The sequence below is a fragment of the Phyllopteryx taeniolatus genome, chromosome 9 (genome assembly GCF_024500385.1).
Source record: "Phyllopteryx taeniolatus isolate TA_2022b chromosome 9, UOR_Ptae_1.2, whole genome shotgun sequence".
Taxonomy (NCBI): domain Eukaryota; kingdom Metazoa; phylum Chordata; class Actinopteri; order Syngnathiformes; family Syngnathidae; genus Phyllopteryx; species Phyllopteryx taeniolatus.
The window spans coordinates 1,614,187-1,627,231 of record NC_084510.1 but is presented as its reverse complement, the minus strand read 5'-3'; the positions used below and the strand labels follow the sequence as shown (position 1 = coordinate 1,627,231).

General features: G+C 43.9%; 1 protein-coding gene across 3 annotated transcripts in view; it reads left to right on the top strand.

The window, feature by feature from the left end:
* Window positions 1-12,164, top strand: part of LOC133484108 (uncharacterized) — a 68,105-nt gene extending 55,941 nt beyond the window's left edge. For all 3 annotated transcript variants that reach the window (XM_061786231.1, XM_061786228.1, XM_061786230.1), the window contains one exon: window positions 10,357-12,164. In XM_061786231.1, coding sequence (XP_061642215.1) covers window positions 10,357-10,388 — 32 coding nt within the window. In that variant the 3' untranslated portion in view covers window positions 10,389-12,164. The remainder of the gene's footprint in view (window positions 1-10,356) is intronic.
* Window positions 12,165-13,045: the final 881 nt, after the last annotated feature.

Sequence of the window (13,045 nt, the reverse complement as noted above, 5' to 3'; positions counted from 1 at the left end):
ATGGAATGTCTCACAATATCACATGATAAATAAAGCGGCATTTTGTCATAATTTTCATTTAAATACTATCAGTAGTTTTCAAACATCTACTTATAACAAACCACACAAGTGGAAGGTTTTTTTTTGGTTGAGGTAGCACCTTTTACCTGAACTCACTATGGACAAAGTGGGAGCCAGTTCGCAGAAACCATATCCAAGTGTGGGCTGACTTTATCTCCTCCTCTTTGCCAAAGGACACTGTAGCGATCAAATAGAGTTTGGGAATTCCTGGCTCTTGGGATTTGTTGTTCTTGTCATTTTTCCATAAAAGGGACGTGGTAAGGTGATAGTGAATGTGAATGTCACAAACAGGGTCTAAACTTGACTGGCTCGACAAGGATTTTTTGGATCTTTTTGTTGACTTGATCCAATACAATACTCAAGGTTAGAATGGTCTCAACACCACATATTGCTTAGATGCTGACTCCAGCCAGTGCCGCCACTCCTTCAAAGCCACCTTTACTGCCAGCAGCTCCTGCTTTCTATCTTTGTAATTGTGTCATGCATGACTGAAAATTGGAGAAATCCAAGCTGGACAGAGGATGAGAGTTTAGCTTTCGGGGCCCGATGAAAGATTGACGCTGTCATAATTAGGTTACGGTCATTGCTTTATTGCAGGTGTTCTTAACCTTGTTGGAGGTACTGAACCCCACAGGTTTCATACGCTCGTTCACAGAACCCTAATTAAATATATAAAATATGGTTTATTTCAAATTCAAAACAGGTATATATTTTATGGTCTGTGTAGATTCCATCCAAGTCATGGTAATTCGCAAAGATTGAAAAAAGGCAATTGGGCTGTACTTGCTTATTCAACAAAGTTGCCATGATTCAAACTTTGCTGATACTGTATATAATTTATTTTTGCACAAAATGAACCCCACATCAGTTGTACACAAAATCACTGTTCAAAAAACAAAACCAACAAAACATGAATTTCACTCAAAAAAACATTTCAATTCAATGAAAATGTACTGTAAATTAATGTGAACCTTAAAGTGCCACACTTGTATCATTTTCACAACAAAGTCTGTTCCTTTGTGTTATTTCTACAACCCTTGGAAAGGGTTCATAGTTAAGAGTAAATTTGTTGGCCTCTTTTTTTCAAATGTTCTGCATTAACTGGGGAACATTTAAAAAAAATAATCTGTTGTTAGATTTTTATGCTCATTAAAACTAAAATTGGCATGCTGATTCCAAAATTGCAGTCAGTTTTTTTTCAAGCACGTCACGTTTTTCTCCATAGCTAACCCTCCAGATAAGCAAAATACCACTGATTAGCTGTACTAAGACTTGCCAGTTGATTATCTACAGGTACGTGGCAACTTGTTTGCACAGTCACAATTGAGACAGTGCGGTGAGAGATGTGTGCAGCTCCCAATAGGTCAGTACTATCAATATCTAACCAAGATGGCTTTGTGTTTTTCGTTCATCTTTGGAGACATTACACGACTCACTTACACAAGGAAGGGAAGACTTCCTAAACATAAGGGAGTCTACCCCGGACTTTCTTTAACAACTTTCGGATTTTAAGTCTTAAACGCCATAAATGTTTCAAGAACCCAATAATCGCATCAACATTAATGGCTTGGTGGAAAAGTTTAGAATCTACAGGATCTCAATTAGCTCCCAATCTGTCATAATCCAGATTTAGAAATTAATAATATATGCCTTCATTTTAGTACATGGGAACAACATGGAATTGACCACCTAGAACAATTATTTAACAATAATGTTTTTAGGACACGCGATGAACTGTTCCAAGAATTCCAAATAAAAGGCCGAAACTTTTTTCAATACAATAAATTAAAAGCAGCAATAAAAAAAAAGAATACCAACACTCCAAAGCACCCTCGAACTGCCGGAGTTTGTCAAGCAAATGGTGAAGCTTCTCCCGGAAAGTAAAATAAATCTATGCATAAAATGGGCTTCTCTTCATCTAATATATGTGTGCAATGCACCAAAAATACCCCAGACACCTATTTTCATGCTATATGGGAATCCACACCAATTCAATGCGTTTGGTCTTCGGTTCTACAAAAACTCTGCTATATTTTAAACTGTAGGATTCCACTTTCCTCAAGATTGTGCATACTTGGCGACTTAAGAATAATCGACCTCCCTAATAAATATTTACAATCATTACTTGTCGCGTTAGCTCCCGCTAAGAAAACAATTCTATTAAACTGGAAAAACAAACAAGCTATTAACATCAGTCAGTGGCTAAATCTCATCATAGAATATATTGCGTCAGAAAAAATATCAGCATAACGAAAAAATCAATTACATATATACGTAAATAGCTGGTCACCTTTCCTCAACATGCTAAATCTAGACTTGATTCCTTTGCCTGGGTAGGGTGCCATTTGACAATAACAACACTATTTGAAAGTGTGAAAGTAAACTTTTGAATTTTGTATTCTTTGTTGTCGTGGTTGTTGTTGTTTTATTATTATTATATTTATTTTTCTTTTCCCAGACATTTTAAATCGGTTTGCATGGTGAGAGGACACATGACACATGGTCCACCGCCCACACTTGGGGTCGGGTAGTGGGTCCTGGTGGAAGTGTGGGGTGAGAGGGGGTGGTCCCGGGGTCGGTGCTGCGGGTCTGGGTGGGGCAGCCCTCTTCGTCGGTTGTTGTCCGGCCTGATTGGCCCGACCTGCAGGAGCCATCCCTCTTAATCACTCACTTAGCACACACTCACACCACTCACTGTATATATTTTTCTCACTAATCACATCTGTGCAAGTATACATATCAAAGGGTTCCTGGGGGACTGGTTTGGGGTCGGGAGGGTGTGGGTCTCGGACCGGTAGGCAGCGGTGCCTGGCGTCTTCGTCGGAGGAAGCTCAGAATGAAGCTCCTCTGGCTATCCAAAAGGGAGTTCACTCTCTGACGATTCCGGATCCCATTTATTCAAATCCTGGGCAGGCATTTTGCGTGCATTTTGCACTTTGATGCAAAGCGAACAGCTCGGAACGTCATCCTTTATTCCCTGCATGATCTAAGGCACTGGTGTCAAACTGGTGGCACGGGGGCCAGATCTGGCCCGCCACATCATTTTATGTGGCCCGCGAAAGCAAATAAAAATTGCTCATTGTGTTCTGGTGTAATAGCATTGAGATATTTGCAAGCATTTTTTTTTTTTTTACCAATCCCACTTGGAGAAGAAATGCAATAGTCGAAAAACATGTTTTTATAGGCTTCTGATTTCAAAACTGGTTATTCATCAATGTGTTGTATATACTGTATGTAATTACAGTATATGAGGTAATCTTTCATTTATATGGGTTAACAGTTGTAGCGGCCCTCTGAGGGAAGTCATAACTACGATGTGGCCCGTGAGAAAAAATGAGTTTGACGCATTCTGACGGTCGCAGGAATATTTTTCTTGCCTTGCTGCAATGCATTTCTAGAAACCGAAAGCTTTTTTTTCATCTTCTCTCTTTTCCGCAATTATGTTTGTCTCTTCTCATTGTCGCTGGCCTGCCCCCTCCTTCTTCTTCCTCTGATGGAGGGACGTTCAACTGAAGGCATTGTTGCCCTCTACCGGGTGCCAATCCTCATTGCAGTTATCCAGAGGCTTGATAATCACAAATGAACTGCACAAGACCCTCCCCCACCCATCCCCGTTAAAAAACGCCATTGACGTCTTTCGACGGAATTGGCAGTGAATGAGTTAATGCCTTCATGTGTATATGTGATGTGTGTTGCATTCGAGATGTTCTCTAAGCGGGTCTGTCCTAAAGATGACTTTGTGAATGCTGATGAAGTCACGTATGCCATTACACCATGTGTCGTGAGTACTGTCAACGGGTGTGACATCACAATGTGTGCAGTCTTTTGTAGTATCTTGGCCAATCCAGCCACATATCTAGTATATGGTGGGTGTCGTTTTTCAGTCTGGTCCAACTGTACACTTATGTACATAAGGATATGTCTTTCACCATCCCACTTCTGAAAAAGCACACCACAGATAGTTGAGTTTTCAGAAACTTCCAAATAAAAAGGTTTGGAATAGTCAGGTCGGCGTAACCAATGGCAAACAAAAGAAAGCGTTCGGTCAGTCAGTAACAGTGAAAAATATTTGTGTGTGGTCATTTGCACTCAAAGCAGTAAAAGGATTTGCGACCAGAATAGTAGGTGTTGTGACAATAGAATGAATGCGTTTGAGAGCGTGTGCCATGCGATACTTTCCCACCACCTTTACCACAGGCAAAATTGGAGTGTTCCAGGAAGACGACGAGGGCTCCAAGACCACTGATTCCTTCAAACCTGCGATGGTGTCCCAGATGCCCTCCTCGGCCTCGGGACTGCATCGGTACTGGTTCTGCTAGATGGGCTTTGGGGAGACAGAAAAAATAATGGGAGGCACAGTGGAGCAGAAACCAACATCAGTTGGACCCTGAGTCCACAGTGCCTCAGTCAACTGCGCCAGAACCCTCTCAGCCTCAGGATGATCTGTCGGCCATCTACCATGATCACGTGAAATTTGGTGATGTTATACAATAGAGGAATTTGTAACCAAAATGCCAAAATGTGATACCCTGACATAGATGATGGAAACTCGACATCGGGAATGGCGATCTGGACCCGATCAGTGGTTTTTACGCACTTTCTAATCATGGGACCCAAATCTTTCAATTGATGTGTGTACATGGCGCCTACCAGTGTGGTCGCCTCGGTAACCCGCTCTCTAGTATTGTCTTTGTTTTTGTGTTTTTCGTCCGTCTTTGGAGACCTTACACGACTCACTTACACAAGGGGAGACCTGCTAACCATCAAGGAGTCTACTCCAGACTTTCTGTCACCAACTTTCGAATATCCGCTCAGTTTTTTCCCAGAGTTACTCACCGGAGCGGCGTCCGCGGTTTTCGGCGCATGGAGACGGAAGCGGCGCCACAGAGGGAAGCGAGCCGGCATTCAGGTGAAACTCCGCAAGAGAGGACACAGATTGGCGTTCCCGTCGATCCACCTCGCGAATGTACGCTCCCTACCCAACAAAATGGACGAGCTTCATCTTCTGTTAAAGACACGTAAAGACTTCGGACGTTCCGCGGCCATGTGCTTCACGGAGACCTGGCTTTGCGACGCTGTACCCGATGCCGGCATTATGCTTCCCGGTTTCCACATTCATCGAGCGGACCGCGACATGGAATCATCGGGGAAAACAAAGGGCGGTGGGATATGCCTCTATATCAACGAAAAATGGTGTACGGACGTCACGGTGATCAGCACACACTGCAGCCCGCATTTGGAGTCGCTATTCTTAAATTGTAAACCATTCTACTCGCCACGTGAGTTCGCATCATTCATTTTCGCTGGCGTCTATATTCCGCCTCAAGCTAACACGAACGCCGCATTGCTAACGCTCGCCGATCAAGTCAACGAAATTGAAAAAAAACACCCCGACTCACCCCTCATTATTCTTGGGGACTTTAACAAAGCTAAACTCAACCACGAACTCCCTAAATACAAGCAGCACATCGACTGTCCTACCAGGGAAAATAATACTTTAGACCACTGCTACACCACGGTAAAAAACGCATACCGTGCTATACCTCGTGCAGCCTTGGGCTCGTCTGATCACTGCTTAATTCACTTAATACCGACGTACAGGCAAGAACTTAAATGTGCGAAGCCTACAGTGAAAACAGTCAAAAAGTGGACAAATGAAGCCAAGATGGAACTTCAAAGCTGCTTAGACTGCACAGACTGGAGTGTCTTTGAAAATTCAGCTGGCAGCCTGGATGAATATACGGACACTGTTACATCCTATATCAGTTTCTGTGAAGAGGTCTGTGTTCCAACAAAATCATTTCGCACATTCAACAACAATAAGCCGTGGTTCACTGCTAAACTTAAGCAGCTTCGCCAAGCTAAGGAGGACGCATATCAGAGCGGGGACAGGGCCCTGTATAATCGAGCTAGAAACCAGCTGACCAAAGAAATTAACATTGCAAAGAGGATCTATACAGCAAAGTTGGAAAAACAGTTTAGCGCAAACGACTCTAAATCAGTCTGGCATGCATTCCAGTCGCTGACTAATTACAAGCGACGATCCCCCCAAGCTGAGAACAATAGCACACTAGCCAACGACTTGAATACCTTCTACTGCAGATTTGAAAAGGACAGTTTCACACCACACACCAATCCGGCCGCACCCGCGACCACAATCACACCTCTGACCTCTGCGTTAACCATCCATGAACAGGATGTGAGACGCATCTTCAAACAACAAAAGATTAACAAAGCGGCAGGCCCGGACCACGTGTCTCCATCCTGCCTCAAAGTCTGCGCGGACCAGCTCGCGCCAGTCTTCACTCAGATCTTCAACAGATCACTGGAAATGTGCGAAGTTCCATCCTGCTTCAAACGCTCCACCATCATCCCAGTCCCCAAGAAACCTGCAATCTCGGGTCTGAATGACTACAGGCCTGTCGCTTTGACATCTGTGGTCATGAAGTCCTTTGAACGTCTTGTGCTGGACCACCTCAAGAGTGTCACAGGTCCCCTGCTGGACCCCCTGCAGTTTGCCTACCAAGCGAACAGATCTGCGGATGATGCAGTCAACATGGGACTGCACTTCATCCTAGAACACCTCGACAGTGCAGGGACCTACGCGAGGATCCTGTTCGTGGACTTCAGCTCAGCGTTCAACACCATCATCCCTGAACTCCTTTCATCCAAGCTTCTCCAGCTCAGCGTCTCACCTGCCATCTGCCAGTGGATTTACAGCTTTCTGACGGGCAGGACACAGCAGGTCAGGCTGGGGGAGGCCACCTCATCCACACGCAGCATCAGCACTGGGGCGCCCCAAGGTTGTGTCCTCTCTCCGCTGCTCTTCTCTCTCTACACGAACGACTGCACCTCAGCGAACCCGACTGTCAAACTCCTGAAGTTTGCAGATGACACCACTGTCATCGGCCTCATCAAGGACGGTGACGAGTCTGCATATCGACAGGAAGCGGAGCGGCTGGAGCTGTGGTGCGGCCGACACAACCTGGAGCTGAACACGCTCAAGACTGTAGAGATGATCGTGGACTTCAGGAGGCATCCTTCGCCACAGCTGCCCCTCACGCTGTCCAGCTGCCTTGTGTCAACCGTCGAGACCTTCAAGTTCCTGGGAATTACAATCTCCCAGGACCTGAAGTGGGCGACCAACATCAACTCCGTCCTCAAAAAGGCCCAGCAGAGGATGTACTTCCTGCGGCTTCTGAGAAAGCATGGCCTGCCACCGGAGCTGCTGAGACAGTTCTACACAGCGGTCATCGAATCAGTCCTGTGTTCTTCCATCACAGTCTGGTTTGGTGCTGCTACAAAAAAGGACAAACTCCGACTGCAACGGACAATCAAAACTGCTGAAAGGATTGTCGGTACCCCCCTACCCACCCTTGAGGACTTGCACGCTGCCAGAACTAAGACAAGGGCGTGCAAAATCCTCTCGGACCCTCCCCACCCTGGTCACCAGCTCTTCCAGCTCCTTCCCTCAGGTAGGCGCTACCGATCAATGCAAACTAGAACTAGTAGACATTCCAACAGCTTCTTCCCTCTTGCAATCAACTTCTTGAACAGCTAACTTACAATTCCATTACAACAAGCTGGCAATTTTTTGACTTGAGTTCGTTGTCACATTTCTGTATTATGTATTACTCGTGCACTCACTGTAGTTGTCTCGCCGTGCTGCACTATTTGCATATAGTGGCCACTCATGCCAGAGTAGTATCTGCTCCATTTGCACACTGATTGAGGAGTATCTGTAACATTTGCACAACCATTGTCCCAGATTATCGCACTACTCGTCACTTTAAACCGCATACACTCCTTGAAGTCTCAGTGCCCTTTGCACAATGGTCATTGCACCGGACTATTGCGATATTAGCCATTCGAACTGAGGACTCTGCATCTTTTTGCACAATTGTTGTTTGTTGTTGTTTTTTGTTAATGTCTTTATGTCTCCAAAGTGTTCTGTAAATTGACTGTCTGTTGTACTAGAGCGGCTCCAACTACCGGAGACAAATTCCTTGTGTGTTTTGGACATACTTGGCAAATAAAGATGATTCTGATTCTGATTGATGGTTGGCTCTGACAGCACATAGGCGGGGCCGGGATTTGAATCCCAATCCTCAGATCTGTGAGACAGACGCTCTAACCAGTCGCTCATGGATCACCACCTGAAGCTTCAGTCCAATCTCGGCGCGTGCGTGACAAATAAGCAAAGCCTGTCTCCTCCTCGCCATCCAAAAAACACAGTTGGAGAGAGAGACCTGGGTGGGGCCCTGAAGTCGCCCACATATAACACCATTCACTGTGTGGCATTTCAGAACTGTATGAAAATTGGGGAGGATGTTTTTCTCTTAAGCATGTGCGATAAGACATTGAAAGGAATATAAATAAGTGTATGAACAGAGCAAGGCAGGAGGGCCCCAAGAATTTCCTGTTTATGTTTTTATTCTTTGTCTTACCAGACCTCCTCTACTCCAACTGGAGAGTCCCCTCAGGGCACTCATCTGCTTCCTCCTCACAATCTGCCACCTCGTTTACCAATGCCGGACCAGTCATATAAACAATCTCACAAACACACAAACTCTGAAACAAACTCACACACTTACACATAAAATGTCTCCTCTAATCTCAAATGGGCCGCACTCAACTACATATATAAACCATCCAAGTCGAAAATATCATTATCAAATTTAATTTAGTCCAACTCCCTTTTCACAGAGTCATACGCTGAGGTTAACTTCTTTAGCAAGCTGCATGCTCTCCCAGCCACCAGATTGGCTTCCTGTATTGTCAATCCGGTCGTGTTCATGGCTGTCCGGGGCCGGGCCTGAAAAAGACACCACACTAGAGAGCATATCGGTGCCACCTACCGTTTGATAAACATTGATTTCAACCATTACTGTACCTCTACTTAGCTCTACTATCGGCGTCTGCACAGCGGGAGCAGGGGGTGTGAGGAGCGGAGGGTCGCTCAGTCCCCCTCCCCTCTGTTCTTCTCTGTACTTCTCCTCTTTTGCTCTTTTTTTTACTGTCTGCTGCAGTTTGGGGGAGTCCGCCAGTTGATACATTCTGTCTGATATATTGTCATTTTATAAGCTCCTTAAACGCATTTTTTGTTCTTTTCACATTCTTTTGTCAATCCTTGTTCTTGCGTCGCAAAGGCTTCACAAATTCGGACCAAAGCCTGTAATATATTGGTTTTCTCGTCCTTGTTAGGGAAGAAGCCAGGATCCTGACATTCTTCCACATGCTTTTCATCTTTTAGATGGCCTTCGACCTTCCCTCCTTATCCCCGGGGATTGTTTCCTTAAAATACAACCAGATCAACATAATTTGTTCTCTGACTGTAATTTTACCATCTCCAATACCCTCAAGGTCAATATTAATATTTTCTTTATACTTTATTTATTTATTTATTTATTATTTTTTTTATTTTCTGTAATTTTCAATTGGGTTTCCAAGCCTTAGTCAAACCGGGCTGTCCAACCACCCCTGTCTCTGGGGTGGTATATTGGACTCAACGATAGGGGAGACTCGCCTCCACCCTACGTAATAACTCAACGTAGGGGAGTGTGCCAAATCCGTCACGGAGACCCGCACCACCACACAAAAGTACCTCTATTGATTTTGACTTCGGCCGGAGTTGGCTGTCCAACTACTTCCTTTGTGCCCCTGGCACGAGGTCCCGACCTCTAAGGTTAATTGTTCGCAAACAATTAAAACTTCACTGGTTCGCCGACACGTGCAAACTCTACGGATTCCAAATCCGACGCGATCCAACACGCGCTTTTACAAATACTAAATTCCAAATACATATTTGCTGAACTCCTGATTCTTCTCCAAAAAAATTCTGTCCACACCTCATTATATCCATCCATCCATTTTCTGAGCCGGTTCTCCTCACTAGGGTCACGAGCGTGCTGGAGCCTATTCCAGCTGTCATCGGGCAGGATGCGGGGTACACGCTGAACTGGTTGCCAGCCAATCGCAAGGCACATACAAACAAACAACCATTCGCACTCACAGTCACACCTACGGGGAATTTAGAGTCTCCAATTAATGCATGTTTTTGGGATGTGGGAGGAAACCGGACTGCCCGGAGAAAACCCACGCAGGCACGGGGAGAACATGCAAACTCCACACAGCCGGGGCCGGGGATTGAACCCAGGTCCTCAGAACTGTGAGGCTGACGCTCTAACCAGTCGTCCACCGTGCCGCACACCTCATTATACAATATCCCAATTTAAATTAGTAGCAAACCAGGAGAATTTTAATAAACAAGTTTCTCCCTTACCTCTTTTTTTCCAGCCTGCCTTGGATATTGCAGAAGAATGGTGTAGCCACAGAGGTCCCAAGAAACAAACTTTCCGAGACCACGTCGGGAGTCACCAATTTGTTGGAGAGTTGGCGTTATATCCTATGCAGGGTCAAAGGCCCAAATTACACATTAATAAACTACCACCACACTCACCAATTTTGCGTGTTCGTTTTCTCTCAGGAAAGTTAAACCAATCAAGAAACTCGCACAGAACAAATTTTGAGCCGTTTATAATTCTCAAGCGTTTAGCAAAAATATGTTGACAGAATTCTGGGCCTTTTCTCTCCTCCTTGCATTTGCGTTGCAGGCGTAGAGAAAATGGCGAATCTTTCTCCGGTTGCCCCACTATTTGTAGATTACAATACAAGTAATAGGAGGAGCTGGAAAGCTTCAGTTGACTCCAAGCCATCCTGCTCTGGCATTCACTCCTTATTTTAGCTCGTGTTGATCGCAGCCGTCTGAGATAGTAATGATTAGTTCCTCTCCCACTATCAACAAGAACATTCCGTACCTTCTCTCCCAGCACCGCTCCCTTTAAACATGTATAGATCCACATCTGCAAACACTCAGCACAAGCGCTCATACAGCGGCCACAATTTAATGATGGCCTCTAGCTTTACACTTAATGCAAGATATAAGGATTATATGACCATTCTATGGATATTACAAAAATGGATAATATGCCAGTAAGTATAAAATCTGTGGATAATATGAAAATCCACAAACGCACTTTCAACAATTCACAAGCAAAATTTTATATTTACAAATGATAAGTCATGATAAATGCACACACAACATTAAAAAACATGTAAATCGTGGATATATTCGTGAATTTGAAAAACGTGTAAATCGTGGACATATTTGTGGATTTGAAATCCACGTGTCAATTGCGGATATATTTGTGGATTTGAAAAACGTGTGAATCGCGGATACATTTTTGGATTTTAATAACGTGTAAATAATTTGTGGATTTGTGTCCCAACTTCAAATACGAATATTTACTACCCCAATTCCAATGAAGTTGGGACGTTCTGTTAAACATAAATAAAAACAGAATACAATGATTTGCAAATCGTGTTCAACCTATATTTAATTGAATACACTACCAAGACAAGATATTTAATGTTCAAACTGATCAACTTGATTGTTTTTAGCAAGGAATCATCAACTTAGAATTTTATGGCTGCAACATGTTCCAAAAAAGCTGGGCCAGGGTCATGTTTACCACTCTGTTACATCACCTTTTCTTTTAACAACATTCAATAAATGTTTGGGAACTGAGGACTCTTAATTGTTGAAGCTTTGTAGGTGGAATTCTTTCCCATTCTTGCTTGATGTACAGCTTCAGCTGTTCAACAGTCCGGGGTCTCCGTTGTCGTATTTTACGCTTCATAATGGGCCACACATTTTCAATGGGAGAAATGTCTGGACTGCAGGCAGGCCAGTCTAGTACCCGCACTCTTTTACTGTTGTTGTAACACGTGCAGAATGTGATTTGGCATTGTCTTGCTGAAATAAGCAGGGGCGTCCATGAAAAAGACGTTGCTTGGATAGCAGCATATGTTTCTCCAAAACCTGTATGTACCTTTCAGCATTAATAGTGCCTGCACAGATGTGTAAGTTACCCATGCCATTGGCACTAACACAGCCCCATACCATCACAGATGCTGGCTCTTCAACTTTGCGTCCATAACAGTCCGGATGGTTCTTTTCCTCTTTGGCCCGGAGGACACGACGTCCACAATTTCCAAAAACAATTTGAAATGTGGACTCGTCGGCCCACACAACACTTTTCCAATTTGCATCAGTCCATCTTAGATGAGCTCGGGCCCAGAGAAACCGGCGGCGTTTCTAGGTGTTGTTGATAAATGGCTTTTGCTTTGCATAGTAGAGTTTCAAGTTACACTTACGGATGTAGCGCCAAACTTTATTTACTGACATTGGTTTTCTGAAGTGTTCCTGAGCCCATGTGGTGATATTATTTACACATTGATGTTGGTTTTTGATGCCGTGCTGCCTGACGGATCGAAGGTCACAGGCATTCAATGTTGGTTTTCGGCATTGCCGCTTAGATGCAGTGATTTCTCCAGATTCTCTGAACCTTTTGATGATATTATGGACCGTAGATGATGAAATCCCTAAATTCCTTGCAATTGTACGTTGAGGAACATTGTCCTTAAACTGTTCGACTATTTTCTCACACACTTGTTCACAAAGAGGTGAACCTCCCCCCCGTCTTTGCCTGTGAATGACTGAGCAATTCAGGGAAGCTCCTTTTATACCCAATCATGGCACCTATCTGTTCCCAATTAGCCTGTTCACCTGTGGGATGTTTCAAACAGGTGTTTGATGAGTATTCCTCAACTTTCTCAGTCTTTTTTGCCACCTGTCCCAGTTTTTTTGGAACTTGTTCTGCCATAAAATTCTAAGTTAATGATTATTTGCTAAAAATAATAAAGTTTATCAGTTTGAACATTAAATATCTTGTCTTTGTTGTGTATTCAATTAAATATAGGTTGAACATGATTTGCAAATCATTGTATTCTGTGTTTATTTATGTTTAACACGACGTCCCAACTTCATTGGAATTGGGGTTGTAGAACTGAGAGACTGCAACAACATTAAACTCTCAAAGGTCCCATTAATTTCCATCAGTCTTAAACGCCATAAATGTTTCAA